The 23,955-nt window shown below is 40.8% G+C and overlaps 1 protein-coding gene across 1 annotated transcript; it reads right to left on the reverse strand.

The window, feature by feature from the left end:
• On the reverse strand, nucleotides 1-23,955 carry SLC10A2 (solute carrier family 10 member 2). The gene is made up of 6 exons (XM_026008918.2): nucleotides 19,742-23,955; nucleotides 12,860-12,978; nucleotides 8,527-8,615; nucleotides 7,244-7,419; nucleotides 4,799-4,956; nucleotides 1-2,284 (listed from the first exon to the last, which is right to left on the reverse strand). Exons 1-6 carry the CDS (start codon nucleotides 20,116-20,118, stop codon nucleotides 2,157-2,159), a joined length of 1,047 nt encoding a protein of 348 aa, XP_025864703.1. The 5' UTR covers nucleotides 20,119-23,955; the 3' UTR covers nucleotides 1-2,156.

Below are 23,955 nucleotides of genomic sequence, written 5' to 3' on the forward strand. Positions count from 1 at the left end.
TTACAAAAATTATTTTCATTTATTCAAGGCTTTAAAATAAAATATTCATTTAATATGATATTCACAGAGGCAATAAAATACATAATTTAATCGGCTTTTCAAACTCATTTAAAAATAGAGAGCTGTCATTTTACAAAGCTCAGCTATTTTTCTTCCCTCTAGCACATTAGGAAAAAAACCGCAACTCACAAGATACTATACTATGTAAGAAAGCCAAGTTTTGACTCACATATCTGGATCTATAGGGAGGAAAAGCCTGCTTGCTTCAGCTGCTGGCATCTGGGCCCTTGACTCTGGGTATGTTGAAATGAAGATAGGAATTCACAGTATGGCTTTACTGCACCTGCCCTGTTGTCTGTTTGATGAGGAAAGAATAGGAAGTACTTAACAGACAAACCCAAAGTCTTCCTTTGGCACCACCGGAAGCCTGTTCTTTGAAACTCCCTAATGGAAAATTTGTACCACCTCTCCCCTACTGGCCTTTAATAAAAATCTTTATTTCCTTTTAATATATTTGTGTAATGATGAGAAAAAAAATAGGAAATTTATTCAATTGTAAATGTGAACCTTGTATAAAAAGGTGTAAATGTTACAATTTTAAAAGCAGATCCTCCCTCCCAAAATAAATAAAAATAAAAGCAGATTCCTCACACTCCATTAAAAGCTATGAATTGCTCTTCATGTTCTTTTAATGCTGAGGAGCCCCAACAGGATCTGAACTCATGTCATCTGAATACAAAAGGCCCTTTGGAGCCAAAGCATCCAAAAGAAAATCTATGAGGCAGGGAAACTGCTCAAGTGGAAAACAGAACTAAACCACTATGAAGTGAGTTAAGAATGTGCCCCCCTGTTGTGGCAGAATGAAGGAAAAGGAATTAAATTAGATCTAGCATGTGGCCAGTTGTCTCCCCCTTGACAATAAACTCTGCTGCCATTGATCAAATCTTCCCTGCTTCCTCTTGTGACACCTACTCATAGCATGCAGAGAACTCACCTGGCAACGCCTTTCTTACTTCTGGGCCCTGGGCATGTCTTCTTTTTTAACTACTGTTTAATGCTCACTTCCCTTGTGGTTCCCTGACTTAATTCTTTTTATTGATAATGCACCTGTGCACATCTAACTGACTCTTATCATGCATTTCAAGTGGGTCTTCATTATTTGTGTTTTTCTTTGCATTTCCCATGCTCTCCCATTGAACTGAACTCACCCACTAGAGTAGTGGCACTTTTTCCAATACTTCTGCAGGTTTTGGGCCTCCTGTCCTCTCCCTGCCCCATGATGCCTACCATGGGGGCCTTCCCATGAACTGAACAGACCTACCTCCTGCAGGCAAACCTTGAAGAAATCCCTCGAGGAAGAGCTTAAAGAGCTCTTTGCCAAAATCAAGCCATAGGAAAGAATTCTGCTTTTCCTAAAACATCTAGTGGCATCACTGGACTCTTGAGGCAGAGCAACCAATGTATAAAATATCACTGATGAGTTATGGGCTTGATTCTAATTTGGTGATTGAATTCTATTTAGTAACTCTTTTTTCTAATTTTTGCTTTTGGGCTGTCACTGAAGAAGGCTGTTTTCTTTTTTTTTTCAAATACAGGAAGTCAGATATTTGTCCATGTTACACTACAAAGTTATATAAATAAATAGGTTGCAACATTTCAAAGTAATAATTAATATGTCAGTGGAAGATGTTCACTTCAATTTTTTACAATCAAATACTGAAGAAAATCTTGGCCACTTATAATAATAATAACAATAATAATAATAATAATTCATTGCATCTATGTTAAGATACAAAAAAGTCAGGTGCTCGTCTCTGGGTTATGAGATTCTAGGTAAGAATCCAGTTCAGGAGTTACGAGGTTCTCAGTGTTACTGATGCCAGTTTTAGTCGGAGGCCTGAGGATATTTCTTGGGCATATTTCAAAGACAGTATATATATAACAAAGACAGTATATATATATATATATATATATATAAATATTTGTCACATTAAGGATTTGGACCACCAGTCAGTTGGTACCAAAACCAATATATGGATTCAATTGGAATTTAAATTTTCACTTTAACTTTTTCCTGCCAAATATCCCATCAAAACAAACAAATCTTATCATGGAAGCATGTACTTTAGAATTCTTCTTTTTTTTCCACTTCGTGTCTACTTTGCATCTGGTTGAAATCCTTCATTCACCTTATAGAGCGATGACTCAGAGACCATTTCATTGTCTTTGCTCTCTGGAAATTCCGCGTTGTTTTTTTCATAACATTTCTTGTATGCCACATAAACTAGAAAGCAATACAGGGGAGGTTAGTGAAGTTTCCTAACAATTAGCTGCAATCTTTCTTTGGACAGTGATTATAATATATGAATCAAAACCAGCCTGCATTTTCTGTAAGCTGCAGGCTAGTTGGAGAAAGCAGAACCCATTCTTGAGTTCCATAGCCACCCATGGATGGCTGTATCTCAGGAAGACCTGACACACAACCACAGGGGGTAGGTACTTGCTCACATGACATCTGCAGGCATCAGCCCCACAGGTTGTGCTCACCAAGAACAGTAGTGGACACCTGTTTTGTGTACTCAGTAAATATGATACATGCTAAGGCACAGTGTCCAGGACCCTGGTCTAGTGCTCTTTGCAGGAAGACCTGGGCTGGAATAACACTTCGTCTCTCCTGACTTCACTCATTCCTTCCCCACGAAGTGGGAGCCTTGGCTGATCTGTGACCAGCCTTCCTCTTTTCTAGGAAGCTACTAGTCCCTGGTGGCAGCGGCTTCTCAGCATATTTTTGAGGTCAGCTCACCTGGGAAGACTCCCTGGTGAGGGGAGGTGAGCAGTGCATGTGTGTGTATATGGGCACATGTATGGGGCAGTGGAGGGGGTGGTTTAATAAGCCCATTTGGTCACAATTTTGAGCCACGTTTTCTAATTAAGCTCTATCTGTAATAAGAATGCTATTTTGTTATCTAAATATCTGATATTTCTTCTACTTCTCAACTGGTTCCAAAGTCAACAGAGGAAGAGAAAGTATTATTTATTTGAATATCACACCTAAAATAGATATAGTAATATTGTCTATCTCAGAGGGTGATTGTGAACATTAAATGAAATAGTAAGGTGCCTTGTATGGCCCTGGAAGAATAGTTAGTGGTCAGGAAATGTTAATTGTCATGATACACAACTGAGAGAGACAGTGGCCTGCTTCAAAGATCTTAATATGTCAAGATCCACGTCTCTTTGTTGGTCCCTGAGCTTTTAGTGATATGTTAATTCTGAAGCTACTGAGCTATTGAATCTATTGAATTGAGCTTGTGGTTAATTAAAATAGCTCAACTGTTTTATTATAAACTGTTTTCATCTGGGACTTCTCCAACACATGCTGCTTATTTTATTGAACCAAATTGTTTATTCTCTTTCTTCTTTCCTTCTTTCTTTCTCTCACTTCCTCCCTCCCTTCCTTACTTCGCTTCTCCTTCCTTCTGTCCTTTGCTCTCTCCTTCCTTCTGTGTCTTCCCATTCCTCCTTTCCTTATTTTACTTGTTCCAAAAAACAAATTTAGACCTCTAATCCTTTTACCAAAATATGTTCCAAGGCAATGCATGTAATTAATAAAGATGACTTCCTCATCTTTATTCCTACTGATAAAAATGTGGGAAGGTATGACCAATACCAGTTCCTGCCTTTCCATCATTCCTTCAGCTTTTCTATGAGTCCCTTTTGAGTTAGTTATTCAACTAGTAAATTCACTTAAGTGTTCTATCAACCAGTCTATTTTCTCTGGAAAACTCTGCTTTGAGAGTTCAAGACAGGACTGCAGAGAAGGATTAGTGACCATAGGCAAGTGGAATACCTATTGGAGCAGAGTAAAAAAGTAAAATCAAGCCCAAACAACAGTGGACCTCTGGGCATTCTATTAACACTTACATTATTTTTGTCTTTCACCTTCACTATAAAACTTCCCTTAAAAAGCTATAAAGCTTAAGACACCAGTCTTCTTATTTAGAAAAAAAATAGAGTTTAAATATAAAGGTTAAACATATCAGTCCTTGGAGAACAAAATGAAGGAAAGCTTTAACTAGGTGAATGCCAGCAGGTGGCAGGGGCTAAGGATCCCAGCTATATGCTACAGTGAAGTAAAATTAAAAATCAGGCAAGCTATCCCTTATACCTAAAATAAGGAACATGTTTGTTTTAACTGTTCCAATTATATGGATGTTACTTAATACATGTGCACATGCATATGCACAAAAATCTGTCTTCCAGCATGACTTAGCCTGATAAATATCCCTTGTATACCTCTTTTTTAGATAAATGTCCCATGTTTACAAAGCATATCAAGATGATGATTTCGGAAAAAATGACCAGTTGGGGTTCCTGGAAGCATGTAGAAAGGCACACAGTAAAATGTTCCTAGCAGGTTAATATGCCTCCCTAATTATTCAGAAAAAGAACGTTAGTGGAGAGACTCGAACTCTATTACTTTTCATTAAAAAATAATAAATAAAATACATAAATATAAAATATATGTAAATATATAATATATAAAATATAAAAAAATAATCTTTACTAAAAAGTTCTGACAAAATTGCAATGTTTTCATCCACAGTTGGGAAGTCATGATTACATTACAGGTGGCCTTTTCCACCCATTTATTTTGCTATCACATAAAGGGAATTTAATTTAATTTCTATAATTCACCACCACAAAAAGGTTATTTAAAAAAATGTCATATTAGCAACTCAAGGATTTCTCAAAGAGGAACGTCATCAGTGACAACGTGATTAGCATTATTCCATACTTCCTAAGAATATTGCAGCAAAGGCAAGCTGGAAGATGCTGTAGATGAGTGGGAAGGTAAACACGACATTGAGCTCCTCCTGGGTGAAAGAGAGTTGCACGATGGTGGAGCACAGCTGAGTGTTCTGCATCCCTGTTTCCAAAGCAACTGTCCGGCACCTGTGAGACATGTTACAAGGATTTGTGCTTTTATTGTCATTATTTTTTGCTTTGTTATTGTATAACATTGAAAGCAGATATAATGTGGGATGCCTGGGTGGCTCAGTTGGTTAAACGTCTAACTCTTGCTTTTGGCTCAGGTCATGATTTCATAGTCGTGAGACTGAGCCTCATGGGGCTCTGTGCTGGCTGTGGAGCTTGCTTAAGATTCTCTCTCTTCCTCTCCTTCTGCCCTCCCTTTCTCCTCCCCTTGCACATGTGCACGTGTGTGCTCTCTTTCAAAAAAAAAAAGCAGATATGAGAACAGATACATACATGTCTATATATTTATATCTGCTTTTAATGTATATATTCAACATAAACTTTTATTTATACTACATAGATATATAACTTCTTAATATGTGTCATTATATGCTATATATACTATATAAATATTCTATATTGCCCTAATCACCTTAAAAAAAAGATTTATCCATCCATTTGAGACATAGAGAGAGAGTGTGAAAGCCAGATTGGAGAGGGGCAGAGAGAGTGGGAGACAAGCAGAGCAGGGAGCCTGACTCGGGTTCCATCCCAGGACCTTGAAATCATGACCTGAGACAAAACCAAGAGTTGGATACTTAACTGACTGAGTTACCCAGGTACCCTCTCTAGTCACCTTTTATGATTGTTATGATAATGAGAAAAGAGATAAAAGTTCTGCAAAGTTAAGAAAGCATATGCAAACAGAGCACTGTTGTTACTGTTTTCTCCTTTTCACATTAAAAAAAAAATTAGAGATTATAACTTTTTTTTTTTTGTCCAGAGAAACAAAGAACAGTTACTAGCTTATTTTGCCTCCTGAGCAGTGGAATATATCCTTATGTATCTATACAGATATTATGTCTGTGTGTATCTTTATATATGTGTATGTGTGTATATGTATATATATCTTTATATATAAAGATAATATTTATATTATGTTATAATCTTTATTAAAAAGGTAATATATTTAATATAAATAAAATTGCATATTGAGCAATACATATATGTTTAAAGCAGGTATATATAAATAAAAAATACAGATATGAAAAGAGTAGGATCATTTATATTAGTGTTCCATAAATTCAAAGTGGGCTCATTTCACTCTTTTCAATTATGCCCTTGGTAACAGTGCAGTGCATAGAGCAGGGGCTGAGAAAACACTCAAGATAGAATATTGTTAGAGTTCCTTTATTTTTAAGTGGTTTTGTTTTTCTGATTAAATCATGATAAAAATCTATCGGGTAGGTATTAGTGCCCCCATTCTACAGATGAGAAAAGTCAGAGGAAGAGTGAAAGCCTGTTCTGAGGTCCCAAGGTCCGGAGGTGGTAGGTCAGAGTGCAAGCTAGGTCAGCCTGAGGACAGGTAACACTCCTCACTATCCACTGCTGCTGATCTCTTTCTCAATCTCATACATGCTCCAACTCTGACACTTGCCCATGGATTCAGATACACTGGTAGGAGAGGAAAAGTTTTTACTCGGTACCAGACTCACATTTGCTGAACCCAGTTCTAACGTCAGCACTTTGGGATGATGAGTCCATCCTACTGCTGGCTGGAGGAGCCCCTGTGTGTGACAAGGCCAGCCTAAGTGCTTTTGTTGAAGTTATTATGCTTGGAGATTAAGAATGTGAGACACTGTAAGAGCTCAATGTGCATTGTATGGGGAATGGTCCCCAAGCATTTGAGCAACACAGAGGCGGTCAATATTTTCTTCCTAGGGGACTAGTATAATTGAGGAATGAATGAGTCTGTATCATGACATATTCAGAAATGGGGTGAATGTTATTATAGGTGAAAGATTTTGAGTTTGTTATCAGTATTTACAACTGTTAGGGGTTGAATTGTGTCTTCCCAAATGCATTTGCCGAAGTCCTAACCCCCAGGACCTCAGAATGTGACCTTATTTGGAAATAGGGTCATCACAGATATAGTTAGTTAAGATAAAGTGATTAGGGTAGGCCCCCATCCAATATGATTGAAAATAATATGGGGAAATTTGGACACAGAGACATTCATAGAAAAAATACAATGTGACGACAGCCATCTTCAAGCCAAGGGGCAGACTCCCTTCACATCCCTCAGAAGGAACCATTCTGCTGACATGCTGATGTTTGGACTTCTAACCTCCAGAACTGTAAGACAGCAGATTCTGTTGTTTAAGCCACATTGTCTGGGGTCCTCCCCTACAGCAGCCCATAACAAATGCATACAACAGCTTTTACAAGAAGAAACTTCCCAGTCTGACTTATCAAAACACCATACCTGTGCCAGGACTGACCAGATATTCTAGCCAGTAAAAACCCTAGAGAGTATCCAGCCAAAGGAAATAGTGTTCCTATGATCCACAGTTTGGGAGCGATGATCCAGGCACTCTGGTATAGAATTCCTCCGACGACAGCTATGAGCACAATAAGGATTGCCCCTGTGATGGACCCAATCTGGAGGGAAGATACAAGTAGACTTAACCATTGTGATAGCAAAGTCACCACTCTGGGTTTTCCTTTCCTGATGACTGTGGTGAGCCCACCAGAAACTCTGGTGCTTGTCCCATGTTCTCATTTTTAAAAAATAACAGAACCTTCAATGTCTGAGCTCCATTAGCCTGAAGAAGATGTTCTAGCTTGCAAATTATCCTGTTGGAGGGGAAGAAAGCCCAGTCAACAAGAGCTCCAGATTCAATTCCTCCTGCTCTAGTTCCTTTGGTAAGTCACACAACTTCTCTTAGTCCTGGTTTCTTCATCTGTAATTGAGGATAAAATCTTGCCCTAGACACTTTTTGTTATAATGATAATGAGAAAGGGGATATAAAATTCTACAAAAGCTAAAAAAGCATATGAAAACAAAACCACTGTTATTACCGTTTTCTCCGTTTCACACTAAAAAAATTTGGGGATTATAACTCTTTTTTTTTGGAGGGGGGATCCAAAGGAACAAAGAAAAGCCACCTAGCTTATTTTGTCTTCTGATCAGTGGGGTATATGTACCTCTATATCTATATCTTTATCTGTATTAATGTCTGGGTATTTACATCATCTGTGTGTTTTATCTATACCACTTTTATCTGTATCCATCTCACCTGGCTCAAATACAGCTGGTGAAGGGGAATGCATGATTACTAATTATTAATGGGTACTAATATCTACCAGTTGCCAGGTACTGGACTGGCCATATGGATTCAGAGATAAAGAAACATGTTTTCGAAAACAGCTACTTAGGTCTATTTTATAACACCAACCCACAGAACAGAGATCAGAGCCACGTGCCATGGGAGTGCAGGGTAGGGTAAAAGCAAGAGGTGGTGTTTGAGTTTGATATCTCAAAGTAGGGATAGAATTCTTCCCTGTAGGTGGGGCCAGGAAGGGTGGTCAGGTGCCGCCTTATAGGTGGCATTGTAGAAGAGTGGATGGCATATCTAACACTTGAAGTCTCCCCAGATGGAGGTTTATAATATGATGAGAAAATAAATTTAGTGGCTGGAGAGATCTATTATTGCAACTCACACTGTGGAGCATTTGACTTAGCAACCTATGGCATGGGACACTGACCTTGAGTATGATCTTGGCTTTCTGGGGCCATTTGTGATTAACTAACATTCCAATGGAAACCGGAACAACAAGAGCCACCAAAGATGTACCTAAAAATGACAGAAGAGGGATTTGATCAGCAGAACACACATAGTACAGGGAAGACGAAGACAAAAGAGTAAGCAGCCTGGAAGAGGCTTAGGTAGTAGATGGGTCTCCCTTCTTGAGCACACAAAACAGACACAAGCGAAACAACAACAAAACTCTCCTCTTTCACCCACTCCAGCAAATAATTTATTTTTTTTTTCAGCAAATAATTTAACATTACTGGCAGAGCACTGATAATATGGAAGATGTAAATCCTTTTTAGAGTTCTTTATATTGACACTCTTCGTTTCAATTTGTCAGAATCTTGGCTTCTTTGATCTTTGGGTTTTTATGTCCTAGGAAAAATACCTTCTTAAAGTTTGTGTGTATGTTTTACCCAGATATTTTACATCTGCCTGTTAACTTCACAGTAGCAGAAATAAAACAAAAAGTTCAAAATTCTCCAGGCACTTTATGGGCCAATGACTTCTGGCTCAGACCAAGCTCGGTTATTCAAATCTATAGCAGAGAGGTGAGAGAAGAGGTTGAAAAAGCACGCTTTAAATTTTCTGTGAGATAATATATTTGGCGACCTCTCAAGTAATTATAATTCTTTGCAGGAACGTGCTCACCCAGCCAGATAAAAGAGTCATACTTCAATTTCCCTGTGTTAAATTTACTGCTGTTCCCATGACATGTGGTTTGTTTCTCCATGTTACTTAACACTCATTGGTCCAATCACTGCTTTTATATAATATAGTACCAACAGCTTCGAACTTCTCATGGGCTGTTTCTTTTTCAAATATCCTTTTAAAGCAGTAGGGCAAAGTGGAATTGAATAATGAGATTTTGAGAGTGGTTTTTGCTTAGTGTTGGAGTAGATTCAATGAGGACTGGAGAATGGATTCTAGATTCCAGGGCTGTAAATATGAATTTAAAATGATCACAACAGCGATGAAAACATAATTTCTTTGTAGTCTTCTGGTCCTCCTGACAATATAAAGGTCAGCAGTTATTTTTTCTCAGAAATTACTCAAAGGGATTAAGTAATGGCCAGGAATACCTATAGCAGAAAAAAAAGGGGGGGAGGGGGAAGGACAGGGTGGGGAGAAAATGGTGGAACACAGGATATGGAAGAGTCGTTGATAGATGTGCTGGTAAGAGCCCCCAGAAAAATCTCCTCTGGGTAGCCTTATATCCTGCTACTGTGGGAGGAGACTTCCTCCCCCGGGTGTCCAGACTACTCCCTAAATTGTGTAAAGTCTGTAGGCTTTAAATTAAAACCTTCTTGATATGAATTGATTGTAGTGTGGTAGCTTCAATCTAAGTGCAAATACTGGGCTTGGAATGTCAGTGTGGTTAGGTTTTTGGTAATGTATATATATTTAATGTGTTGGCTCCATGAAAGGAGAGACCCTGCCTCACCAGGTTTGGGCTCCTCCCAAAGGGTCTTTATCTCTTCCTGGCAGCTCAAGGCTGCAGGATAAGCATGCAGGCAGGACGGCCTGCCCAAATTGTGTTTCCTTTCTCACCCAGATGAGGCCAGAGACAGTTTTTCCAGAGCCAGGAGTTGACCAGAGGAAAAAAAAAGAAACCCATCAATACTCTTTGCCCTTCTTTGCACTCAGAGTGTGTGGCTCCCACCCGGAGAGGTGGGGTGGTAGGACTCTTGACTCTTCAGTGGGGGTAAAGATTCTCTTTCCTTCTCAGGGCTGTTTTCCCTCTTCTTGATTTCCTGATGTGCCTCTGACCCTTGCCCCACTCCCTGCCCACTCCCCGTGTCAAATGCCTGTCCAGTCAGATGGGAAATCATCTGTTTGCAGTTACACCATGTGAACCCTAAATTGGCCTTTAATAGAGTTCACAGAGCAGGTATGGGAGGAATGAAGGGTGGATAAAAGTGAGAGGTGGACAGTCACAGGGTGGTGTGGGGCCAGATGGACTCAGAGTGGAACCTTACAGACTGTGGGGATGATGCAAACTGTCCAGCTCCTCTGTGCTCTGGTTTCCCCATTTGTGAGGTGGGTAGAGTTGTGTCTAGCTCATGCTGCTGCCATGGGAATTAGGTGATGAAGCAGGTGCACAGTTCATGGTGCTAGACACCCTTAAACAAATGGCAGAGTCAGGGCGGGGGTTGGGGCAGCAATCTGCTGCGGCCACCCTCCTCCACCCCTACATCCCCATGGGAAGGGCTCAGCCAGAGTGTGGCCCCTGCAGAGTTTGGCAGGCATCGTGGGGAGCCTAGGCTTGCAGCCCTGCCCACGGAGAGGATGCACAGACCAGAGGGCACTTCCAGCTCACTGCTCATCCAGGACAAATTAGTCACCCAGGCCTTTGCTTCCTCATCTAAAAAGTAGTGAGAACAACCTGTGAAGTAATTAGGTTGTTTTCTTAAAGGACTAGGAAAAGCCAATAGTAAGAAGGTTAGGGTGGAAAAAAAGCCTGGGCAAAATGGTGATGAAGCAGTTAATAGCTTGTTTTTCAAACTCATTAAACATTTTCAAAAGTATTTTCCTCTTCTTTTTTCTTTTTTTAAAAGATTTTTAATTTATTTATTAGAGACACACACTGAGAGAGAGAGAGAGAGAGAGAGAGAGAGAGAGAGAGAGAAGCAGGCTCCATACAGGGGGCCTGACTTAGGGCTCTATCCCCGGTCTCTAGGATCACACCCTGGGCTGAAGGTGGCGCTAAACCGCTGAGCCACCGGGGCTGCCCTCTTTTTTTTTCTATTTTCTTTTTTGCCCTGATCTTTGCTGCCACTCAGGTGCTAATTACTCTTTCTCATGTTCTCTTTTTAAAAAAGACTTATTTTTAGGATGTGCTCTAAGTCATTCATGGTATAGTTAGAATTATTCAATGAGGCCATGGAGTGTTTTCCAGGCAGGAATGAACTAGAGGAGAATATTTTAAAGCTTAAATTATTTTTTAAAACACTAAGTAATACAGACTTAAACTCCTTACTCAACAGACAGGTTCTTTGAGAGACCTACAGTGCACACTACTCAAGCAGTCTACGTCGTTTAGCTTGAAAGAAGGTGCCCTCCAAGGGGGCAGACTGAGAGTTAAGGAGCCTGAGGCATAGCAGGTGATTGATTCTGTAGGGTCACCTTAAAACTTATTCACAGGAGATTATCTCTGATATGAGAGATTTCCTCAGGTCAGTAGAAGGACCTAGTGTGGAGAAATCCCATACTGAGTAAGGTGTGTCAATACAGATTGTCCCAGATTAGTGTTTGTTCTAATTCAGTTGTATAGACCTCAGTCCTGTTAGTATCACAGGGAAGCATCTTTCGTAGAGATGGAAGGGACTTTAGATATAGCCAGTCCAGCTTCCCATGCCAACAAGAATTCCTTTACAAATATCCTTCTGAGTCGCCATCTAGCTTTGCTTACGCTAAGCTCCCTTCAGTGGACACCCATACCTCCTGAGGTAGCTCTGAATAAAGTCAGCTGAATAAAGACTATGCTGCATGCCATGTACCTGGTGATATCTACCGTCTTACCTGTATCTCATCCTTTGTGACTACGGTTCTGTGGGAAATGCCTGGTTTGGGAAGGCCAGGAACCGTGTTGTCTTGGCCTTGATTCCATGTTATACAAACAACTTAATTTTCTACTGTCATCTGTTGTCCCAGAAACAGAAACACAGCCCTTTTGGGGTGGGTGTTAACATCTGGGAGCAAAACGAGTGGAGACAGAGTCATGACTAGCAGATCTGACTTCTGGGGCATAGTATACAGACTGTGCCAGGCAATCAACTTCTAAACCAAGATGTGGCTCACAGTCGGGTGTTATCTACACTATGTTTTATCTGGTAGTTTCCCAGGGTCACACTCATGATTGCTTATGAGGTGCCCTAATGTTAAATCATTAGTGGAAAAATTGTTTTTCTCTATTTCTTCAATCTGAGTATCTGGGAGCAAACTCCTATTCCCATAAACTAATTGTCCTGTGGTTTACAGAAAGGACAGAGCACCCTGTGGCCCAGCAATCTTGGCTTCCTCAGGTCCAGATGGCTGTGCCTTAAGTCAGCCCCTCTCTCTGCTGATTTCAATGGAGGAAAAGCAGGTTTTCCTTAGGGATCAAGGTTTGGGATTTAGGTTCTACCAACCCGTATTCAAATGCAGGTGTGACTTGTAATGAAATCCGGATTGGTCAACGCTGCTGCTGGTGCCAGAGGTAAATACTAGCTAGGACTGAGCCTGGCCTGACGATGAACAGAGAATAGGAGCGGGATATCCAGAAATCTTGCAGGGGGATGACTTACCTATGTTATCAAAGGGAATGACGATCGTCCCAGAGTCGACCCACATTTTGGTATAGATAAAGAGGCACAGCGGCATCATTCCCAGGGCGAGCAGCGTGGAGCATGTAGTCATGCTGATGCTGAAAGGAAATGGGCAGGTTGATTCGTCCAGCTGGGCTTTCTAGGGGGAAAGCTTGCTTCACGGTGCAATTTGTGATTAGGAAGTCCCACAAAAGACGCTCCAGCAACAGCAGCAGCATCTAGGCTGATGGATGGACACAAACATGTGCCCATCTTTGTACAGGTCCCAGCCTTGAGCAAAATGCTGAGATCCGGATTTGTTTTTCTACTTTGTCTTGGGTCATTCCTCCCTCCCCCTTGGTTCTCGAGGATCAAAGAAGATAGTTAATAACTGCTTCAATTCATTATTTAAAAAGTTACAAGGTGCTTGGACACGCCACCCTTTGGACCTCCAATCAGAGAAGAGCAAACACCTCTACACCAGCCAAAACTTTAGGAGCTTTGCGGCATCTGTCTGTACTGAGATGAGACAGGCCTCCCTGGGACCTTGGAGGAGAACACATGTCCAAGAGAGGGAGCCTCAGTGTCTTTTTCCAAGGTAAACAGATTATTGCCCCAATGCCTATGGCTTGAGAAAATAAATAGAAAACTGACTTAAAAAAATGAAAGGAGACATGTAAGCAGGCAGGGGAGGCCTGGATTCTATTTCCACTAAGAAATTTTACCAAATGTGTGTTCAGAAGAACCAGGGTTTTGTACCATTCCTCCTGAGAGCATCTGTATTTTAGTGAGCAAATCTGGCTGGGTATCTTTGGCTTTTGATACGGAGGAATTTATACGGAATGGTGCTATTTTCAGCAATGTGACAGTGGATGGAAGAGAGGTTTTTGGGTAGCGGGTCTTCCTGGTCCCATCAAAGGGCCCTATACACAGAGGCACATTCTCCTCCTGGGGAGCCGAGCTGTTAAATGTCTGGGCCAGATGTTAAAGGCAGACACTGCCCGGGCTGGAAGCAGGCGTGGCCACTTACTACATAAGTACTACAGTCTTCAGGTAATTTACTTGATTTCCCTTTGCCAGCTTCCTTATCTGTGAAATGAAGATAAGATCGTCCCCACCTCATAGACTGTGAGGACTAATGACCCAACGAGTCCAGTATAGAATAATGCAAGGCTCTTATTAAAAGTCAGTTACTGTATTAGCCATCCAGCCATAGTGTGTGTGCCTGCCTTTATGTGCGTGTGTGTGTGTGTGTGTGTGTGTGTGTGTGTTGTGTTCTGGCAAAATACAGAATCAGGAAACTGGAGAAATTTTTCTGAAAGTTCTTTTTCCAGAAGTTGTATCATGGATACTATCAGAGTAATAATTTCTTAAAGGTATTAGATGTGAACTTGAAGGAAAAAGTGAAATTACATTATCTGTGCCCCCCTCCCTCGCCCCGCTGCCCCTAACAAAAACCAACAACCACACTACACAATTCTAAGGAAAACAGCTAGAGGTGAGGAATTTTGTTTTAATGTATCTAAGCACAGTTTTGGCAAAAGCTGGCAATATTTATCAGAGGGCTTAACTTCCTTAATAATCATTTTTTAAAAACTGGAGATGACCTCACTTAAAATGTGTTTAAAGATTTTAGGAAAAAAAAAATACTTGTCTGGTGGAGCTAAAATAGTATAACACCAACCAATGTTAGAGATGTATATAAAATGTTTTCAAGAAGTTCCATCTATTATGGTGACAGGTTAATTTAATTTAGATACAAAATAGAGATGTTAAGGAAGAATCCTAAACCAGAATAATACTTTTCGTAAGGAGTCCTACTTATAATAAAAATATGGGACTTTGTAAACTCTATTTACTTTGTAAATACCCTTCCTTTGACATTCTCTTTTTTATCTTTTACTTAAAAAATAAATCAGAATGGATTAGTTAGCACCATAATGAAATTACTTTTATTCTAGTATGTCCGATGTACTTTCCAGAGTGGAGAGAACAGGAGGGGGTGCACAAAAGGAGTGGTGCTCACTACCTGGATCGTATAGCCAATAGAAGGCCAAGAGTTTTTTTGTTTTAAACTATGAGAAATATGTTTAGAAGGAAGTCTGTTTCTGTCTTTGTTTTTTCTTTCAAACATCTTTGCAAAAGCTTCAATTTTGAGTTATTGCTAAGGCAATTTATGAAGTTGCATCATGGTTTTGGGTTTGGCAAGAACGGTTTCCTGAAGACCATGAAGAAGGACAAGTCAGCAGTTGGAGAAGGGAATGGTCTAGCTTTAGCAAGCCATCTTAACCATGAGGCACTGCAGAGATACAAGAGAATAGGTGGCCAGAAGTTGATGCCATTTGAACTCATATGAGAACAATATCGAAACACTCAAAATGAGATGAAAAACATTTCAAAGGTAGGGGAACCTGGGTGGCTCAGTGGTTAAGTGTCTGCCTTTGGCTCAGGTTGTGATCCCAGGGTCCTGGGATGAGTCCTGCATAAGACTCCCTGCAGGGAGCCCTCTTTTCCCTCTGCCTGTGTCTCTCATGAATAAATAAATAAAATATTTAAAAAATTCACAAGTCATAATTTTGGGGAGCAATGTAGAAGAACAGATTAGCAAAAGAAAAAAATCATTTTACATGAATGAAATCTGAAATTTTATAAGAAATATATAGATGTCAATGATAGAAATACTATCATGAATTTATATTGGAATGAGGAAATATGTAAGAAAAGCAAAAATCTCCTGTCTTTAATTTTTGGCATTAGCTCTATTAATCACTGGGGATAACTGTTTTCTTTTTTTTCCTTTTAGAAATAAAAACAATAAGTGAGAATTCAGTAAATGTTAAGGAATTTGGTGAAGTCAGTGATGAGGAATGCAAAGACTTTTATCATGTTAGAAGTGAAACACCAAATTCAAAGGATCAAACAAAGTGTATACAGGTGTTGCTAGAAATTGGGGATGTGATAAGCAATAGATACAATGTTGAACAAAGATTAAGAGTCTGGATAGGGATAAGTGGATGGGTCTGGATTCAAATTCTGACTCTGACATATACCACCTCTGTGACCTTGGTAAAGGTTTTGAGCCTTAATTTTATCATCTGTCAAATGCAGAAAATAATAGTACTGGCCTCAAGAGGATTATCTTGGAATTCTCTTAGAATTATGTGGAATACTTGTACTGAGTATGGCTCATAATAGTGCCAACTCAATACTAGCTAGTAAAATAAAAGTAAATAGAGAAACATAGTTTGGTTACTTAGAAGAAAAAACAGGAAAAGTCCAATACTGTTAGACTAGTTCTTAGAGTAGAGAGGAGCTGGGCGTTTATGTGGTTTAAATGGGAGAGACTGCTTTGAATTTGTCATAAGCCAGAGGTTTGGGATCTTGAACCTAAAAAAAAAACCATGAAAACTTAACTGGAAGATGAAAAATGCAACAATCTTTAGCCAGAAAATAAAGGATGTGGAAGGAAAATCTAGAAACTATTAGCACTAGACAATAGTTACAGGGAATGCAGCTAATAGATTGTAGTGAAGGAACTGAGAGAAGTGGAGGAAAGGATGCATGAGCAGGGATTTCCCAAAGAAGTCAAGGAAAGGAAAATGAGAAGGAAAAGTCCTTGCATGGCTGAGGCCACTGCTAAGAAACGAGGTTTTGAAAATGGAGGATCTCTGGGAATATAGCAATCACAAAAGAAACAGACATCTCTTTTGTCCCTTGAACTATGGGTCCTGTCACCAGCAGATTTACCTGAAGGTGTCACCTTCATTTCTCCCAGAAACATTTGTTCATAGGATGCCCACTGCATAGCTAGAGCAGGAGAAAACACCTGTACACTAATCAAATTCGTGCAACAATTTTCTAGGCTAGAATGGTCTGAGAAGGAGCTGAAATATCTCTTGCTGTATTTCAATGAACAAGGTCCATAATTTTGTTAAGGATAATTGTCTGCTATTTTTTTTTGCTGGTTTTTGTTTTCACTAGAGATTGCAAAATGCAGTGCTTCCCAGGTTCAGAAGAAATGGTAGGGGTGAGGAGTGATGAGGTAATGTAGGGGGAAATGAAGGGGTGAGGGAAATCGGGGATGAGGGGGAGAGGAGGACACAAGGGTGTGAGGGGGGAATAATGTGGTGAGTGAGAGATAGGAGTGGGGGTGAGGAGGGGACAGGGTCCTTGGGGGGAAATTATTTATTTTTTTCTCCCAGAAACCACATCCAAGAAAGTCAATGTAGACGGAGTAGTTTTACTTGCATTGTGTGGTAGCCGTTCAAGCAACTAGTAACCAGTACAGATACCTGTTGGTATAAATGATCATATCTTGGCTGCCATTGCTAGAGTTCCAGTGGAAGTGGAGAAGGTAAAGTTCTTAGAGGACAGAATTGACTCCAGAAGAATAGAGTGTGTTGGAGAACTATTTCCCAACAGCTGAGGTGATAATCTCTAAATTTGCTTTAGAGAAATATTTGAACAGTTTTTCCTTTAACATATGCAATGCATAATGTCATCATCTTATATAGTAGCAGAATTTAAGCTTCTTTCAATGATTATGAGCATTGTGATAAACATTATTACTCGCTCTGCCAAAATACAGCCATGTCTTCTGGGTCATTGTGTTTATAGAGCTGTTTGGCTGTAGATTAAGTGATGATACAGAGGCTGCTGTGTCTTGTGAGGTGCCTTCTTTGCTTTGCAGGCATTTTTGGTTTTCTCTCTTGAGGTCAGGCTTTCTGGGCCACTTGCTGCTGTGGGACACAGGCCTGCCCCTCTAGTGCCTCATTCCCCACTCCACTTCTTATTTCTTATCCTTGGTGCTGGGAAATTGCATAATAGAACTCTAGGATTAGGAGAATAAGAAGGTCCTGTGTAAGGAACATTTATGAGATTAAGCAGGATGTATTTGGGGTGTGTAGTCTTCTACTGGGTCTTATTTGAGTTCTGGGTAGGTGGAATTGCTAGCATCACTGCTGGACCAGAGCTGTTGGTGTTATTTTGTTATTGCAAGACAAAAGGGATCTGTGGAGTACACACTTTTTAGATTGAAAATTAAAAATTTCAATGCCATATGTCCCATTTAGGGATTATTTTGACTTGCTGAACAATTCATATACAGTGATTCAGCTGGCTGTTTTCTACCAGGGTTTCAAATTCTACTCTGGTTCTTATTTTTTAATATTTTATTTTTTTTACAGGAATTGTTATATGAGGTAGATAGGATTACGTAATCATCTGTTTCAAGACAAATACGATTTCCTTAAAACCACAGAGAAGTGTAAGTTGGAGCTTTTAGATTAGGTCCCTCCAGTTTTAGCTTGCGGAATGAAATCTGTTTCAACAGCCAAATAACCCAGCATCATGCATATTTTTCCATCTTACAAAATGATTATACATGGCATTATGTTGAGGCATAAGACCTCCATTTTGTTGAAAAGTTACAAATATTAGGTAAAAGCTCTTCAGCGGACATCAAAGTCCCATATTTAATTCAGGCCCCTCTCCACAGTTTAGAGGGTACTGGCTTTGGGAATTGTCACCTCTGTGTGCTTATGTCCATATCAAACTAAGTTGAAACCTAAAAGAACCTTTTGCTATATGGTGGTTCACAGATTAACTAAACCTGAGCAATACCTGCCACCCTGCATTCTTTACAGGCCTTCCTTAGGAAAAAAAATCTATTGCAAGGAGGATGTGGTATTTCCTTAAGTGAAAACTATGTGAAGTGCAGACGCATAGTCTGTATGGCTCTTCTAAAGCTTTGGGAGGATCAGCACCAGCTGAGATGAGATGGAAGGCTCCCAGTTGCTCAGTAGGCACTGGATCAACATGGAGTACAGTTTTACATTTTGCAGTGGTTACATTTCTATATCTTAAGCTTTGCTCTTCTGAGTATAGTAGCTGGTGATTAACAGAGCTGATTGCCTACTGTACAGTGTTTAATAAGATATGTTACATTAACACCTGGCTGCTTTGCAGAAATGCATACCTTTCCCGGGAAATGAGGAATTGTAAGGTATGGACAAAGACATTTTTCTATTCAACTTAAAGCATTAAAATTCTCAGTCTCATCGCATTAATGCGTCATCTTATTTCTATCAGTTTTTTTTCCCCCACTGCTAGTTCAGACTGGCATGGGATGAATTGGGCAAACATTACAATTTAGATTACTCTGTGGGAAGCAGAGAAACCATTTCTGTTTATTTTATAGTAAGGTAAGCATAATTAAAAAAAAAAAGCTGTTGCAGGTTTTTTTTTTTTTTTTCTTTTAATGCCAGTAGAAGTGAAGTAAATACACAAATTCTTCCTAAGGCTTTATACCAGGAAAAAGCTTGTTCAAAGATCTAGCTGTATTTGTAGAGCTGACCATCATCTCAGCACAGATTCTACTGTTAAATGAACATTTTGATTTCATGATTGCTCATAGAGATTCTCATCACCACAAAGAAAGGTTTGTTTTGTTTTGTTGCTGATACCAACGAGGAAAACGTCCTCAGGTACATTTGTGGGTCAGAATTAATTTCTTTCTTTCTTTCTTTCTTTCTTTCTTTCTTTCTTTCTTTCTTTCTTTCTTTCTTTTTTTAGAATTTCGTTTTTGAAAAACTTCGAATCTTTTCCCAAAGGTAAGCAGTGATTAGTCAACTCCCTGTTAGCTTAGTTAGATTAAAAAACACAAATACAAAATATAACCCCCAAATTCCAATAGCTAAGCAGTTGTACAGGAAGGTGAGTGAAAGCATTTATTTTCTCCTGTTTAATTCTTCAGCTGTACCTAGATCAGTGGCAGATCAGGTGGACATCACAGTGACATAGGCTTCTGAAAAGATTCATTCAATGTGATTGTCACATTGCAGAGGCATGTGATTGCAGTATGCAGAGGCTTAGATATCTTACCTCAAGTCCATGTCGCCATCTACCCAGTAGGCCAAGATATTGGAGGCAGTTCCTCCAGGACAGCATCCCATGATGAGTACCACTACGGCTTGGAGAGGGAGGATGTCAAAGGCCACTGACAGGATGAATCCCGTGAGGGGCATGATTCCAAATTGACAGAGGAAGCCAACGCATATGCCCCATGGCCGCTTTATGTGTCCTAGGAATTTCTTGATTTCCACATTGCATCCCATGGAAAACATCACCATAGCCAGGAGGATGGTTAAGACAGTACTCAGTACCACACTGAGGATGTCATTGAAGTTATTCTGAGTTACCACACAGGACGCACCATTGCAAACTGTGGCATTGGCCGAACAGCCCGTTGAATTATTCATTGCTGGATTTGTTGCTCAAATAGTCACAGAAGTCCACAAAAGTGCCGATCTTCTGCTCCTCGGAGATAAATAATGCCTAATCCAACCACGTCAAACTTTTAAACCCTTCTTAACCATGTGTCACTTGGTGTCTCTTTCAAAAGCCACCTCAGAGAGGCAATAAAAAACAGTAAATGCTAGTTTGTCAGTTTTCAGAGGTGACATTACAACACACACAAATTATGAATCATAAAAGTACTGCCAAATTATTGGCTCAGTCAGAGAATTGTAATTAATCATTTATTGGCATGATAATGAACCGTGCCATATAAAAAGATCTGTGTTAATGTTTAATGCTGCGAAGGTTTGTTAAATAATTTCAGTTAAGTGACACTTAAAAAACAAGTCAGTAAATGATAGAACATCAGAGAGTTAAGCTGTAGAAAAGCACGTTGTTCACTCACCTCTCTTTGAATAGGGGGGAATTGGGTCCTGAAAAGTCGGGTGTCTTGTGCCATGTTAGATTGCAAAATAGTGTCAAGCTCTGACCTGGGACCCAGACCTCTAATTTTCCTCCCCCAAATCGTCTTCCTACTGTGTCAATCAGTCTGCTCCTATTGGTCTCTAGTGTTCATAAAGGTTATGTAAATTTGAGAAACTGTGTAGGGTCCTGAGGCAAACCTATGCGGGAATAACATGCGGGAGGGTAGACTGTTTCCTATGTTGTCTGGAGGGAAGGGGGCTGCTTAGGAGAGCCATCCACAATTACACAAGCGATTATGTGTGTGTCGCCATGGTAACAAAGTGCTGTTTTTCGATAGAGACAATACAATTATTTAGAGGGATGAACCTCAGAGGATTAGGTCAGAGTGACAGGAGCTCTGTGCTTGGAGTCAGGAATTGAAATCAGATTTTTTTATTTGTGGTGGGGGTGGTGCCTGGAGGTTTCAAGAGAGGTTGAGTTTTGTAAACATCAAATAGTCAACCTTATTTTAGGCAGGACACTGTACGTGGTGTGTTAGGAGGATAAAAGAAAAAAGGTAGAAGAGAGATTGTTCCTGTTCTCAGGAGTTTGTAATCCAATTACTGAGTCAAGATGCAGCATAAGAATAAAATTGAGCATTTTGATCAGGATTCTCATTTTATAGGACAGTTATTCCTGATTTGTTTAATTTAATCATGTTAAATTAAATAGGATGAGCATCCCCATTTTACAGATGAAGACTTGAGGGTCTTTATTTAGTCACCCAGCTGGTAACTGGACCCCCTGAAACTCAGTCTGGCTTGGTGAAAATTAGAAGAACCTTAGAACAGAACTTCTTAAAACACGTGAATCCTCTAGGGGTCTTGTTATTATGCAGATTCTGATTCTGGAAGTCTAGGGTGGGCCCCAGGATGTTTGCATTTCTGACGAACTCAGAGTTGGCAGTGCTGATGCCAATCTAGGGGACCACATTATGCGTATCAAGACCATAGAATACCTACATCAGGATGGCAACCGTGGCACCAAAGCTGGTGGAAATTGAGTTTTCTGGTTACAACTGAGAATAGCATTTACAGAGCAAGTCAATATAGGGAATTACCTTTTTCATAACTTGAGTCAACATGAGCTGTGAGCACCAAGCAAAGAAGTCGGTTGTGTCAGATGTCCCAGCTACTGGGGGCCTAGGGGTGCTGTCTCTTTAACCTGGGATTGAGCTGCTGGGAAAACACTGAGCAATGTCCCTAAGGGGCGACAATGGTTCACACTCTTCGTGGGTGCAGCTTCTATTCCAGGAGTGCCCCTCTTCAGCTGGTGGGCTTCATACTGCCTCTGCTGGCCTGGGTGGGTGGCCATTAGCTCTGTCTGGCTGCAGGCCAGTTCCTGGGAAATTCTCCTGTCTCTGTCACTACCCTTTCTGCTCCCACAGCTAAATGATTAGCTAGGTAATTCCCATAAGGACTCCCCTGCCACTCCTACATGTGGAATGACTTGGCCCTGCCCTGCTGGCCCCCTGCAAGCATCTTCTGGGACTGGCCTCTGGCCTACTTCTTGGCTTAGGTGCCAGGCAGCTGAGGGCAGATGAGCCGAATGCTCCCCCTGCTGCTGCACCTTGGCACCTGTCAGCGCTGGCTCTTCCCGTGATGCCACTGCGAGGCCACACAGGACTGCAGAATTGAGGGCCTGACACATACGCAAGTGGTGAGGGCTTTCAGGGCAGCTGCCGTGCTTTAACCTCAAAAGGCACCCAAGAGTCGTGGGAAAGCTAGCCTGGGACCTATGCACCAACAGCCTCTTTCACTTCCCCAGGGCTGGTCTGCAAGAGGGTCACTTGAATCTTTTGGGTTGTCAGGGGGATCTGGCCTGTTTCCCAGGGTGGGCTTCCTGTTCTGGGCTGGACTTGCTGCTGGGTTGCCAGGTGAAACCTGTACCTAGCCTTTTTTCCACACTGCTGAACCGGAGGAGAGAAAGTGAAGAGAGTAGAAAGTGGGTTCAGAACAAAGCTGTTCTCAAATTTCAGACGACTTGCTAAGGAGATTTGAGGCTCCCAGGGGCAGAACGCTTTGCATATAGACAACTTGCAAATGAGCAGTCTGTTCGACTAGACAGAAAGCTACAGTTCTGGTTTAAAAAAATGTGCCAATGCATTTCTAATTTTCACATTGTTTTTACATAAATTTGCACATTAGGCTCGAGAGGCCTCATATTCAAGTATTGGAGTGATTCACAATTAATTAGTACCCTTAACTTCAGCCGCATTCAAATTCAGGCATCAGACCAGGATAAATGGAAAATATCTAAATATGTAAAAATCATTCTTTTTAATTGCAACACAGAATCAGGGAACAGATGCGCACCTGAGTGCACTGTCAGGAGGCTGGGGCTTGATTTCCACTGTCATCCTCCTCAATCTTTTCGGCTCATTGTCTCCATGGGCTAGGTTTGGGTACAGACCATCTTTATGAAACCAGCAGGTGGTTCCTGCCTCTGGCCTCCTGGGCAGAGACCAAACAGCTGGAGGGTCAGTTTGACTGCTCAGGCTTCCATTTGGTGCCTGTGTATCACATTGGAGTAGTGAAGGTTTAACAGCTTTTCAAAGGGTTTGCCCTGAAGATCACACGGGCAAGACAGGCTTTCTGTTTCCTATTGTGGCTCTATTCAGATCAACAGTCATTTGGGATTTGAGTGATTCCGTTGAATAGTTCCCTCTGGGTGAGATGACCCCCCTCACTCCTCTCTCCCATTCCTTCCCGCGTGCTGAACTCTTATGGAACCTGCAAGTCCCACAGTCAGAGTTACTATTTGGAGTCTCCACTGACTGTCTTTGAGGCCAAAATACCCTGGGGAGAATAGACTGGGGCTGGACTAGCTGTCCATTCATCTGATTGGGATCAAAGGCTTGACCACTGAGCACCAGCTGTATGTCAATCATTTCAGGAGGCTTCTGTTCAATGGCATTTTGTAAAACAAAGTTCAAGGTGATAATCTCTTTAATAAAACCTATTACCTGGGATGCCTGGGTGGTTCAGTGGTTGAGCATCTGCCTTCGCCTCAGGGCGTGGTCCTGGGATTCTGGGATTGACTCCCACATAGGGCCTCTTGCTTCTCCCTCTGCCCATGTCTCTGCTTCTCTCTCTGTGTCTTCTGAATAAATAAATAAAATCTTAAAAAAAAAAAACCCTTAATATCATCCAACAGTGCAACTGTGAGATTCTGGTAATATATCTCTTCAAGTGGCAGGACTGCTGATTAAGCAGATGAAGCAACAGTGGGATATGCCCCTTGGTCTCCTTTCCCTTCTCAGATTTTATCCCCTTGGTTCCCCTTGGTACCACACTTGCACCACCTCTTCACCATCTCTACATACTGTACCTCCT

The sequence above is a fragment of the Vulpes vulpes genome, chromosome 6, assembly GCF_048418805.1.
Source record: "Vulpes vulpes isolate BD-2025 chromosome 6, VulVul3, whole genome shotgun sequence".
NCBI classification, from domain to species: Eukaryota; Metazoa; Chordata; class Mammalia; order Carnivora; family Canidae; genus Vulpes; species Vulpes vulpes.

Bases quoted from the DNA above. Each gene is read 5' to 3' on its own strand.
- SLC10A2 (XM_026008918.2), bottom strand. From the start codon at position 20,118: ATGAATAATTCAACGGGCTGTTCGGCCAATGCCACAGTTTGCAATGGT. The intron at 7,420-8,526 runs GTCAGTGTCCCA...TCTTCCCTCCAG, and splicing joins AAGCCAAGATCATACTCAAG to ATTGGGTCCATCACAGGGGC. The intron at 2,285-4,798 runs GTATGGAATAAT...ATTGCTTTCTAG, and splicing joins TGCTGCAATATTCTTAGGAA to TTTATGTGGCATACAAGAAA.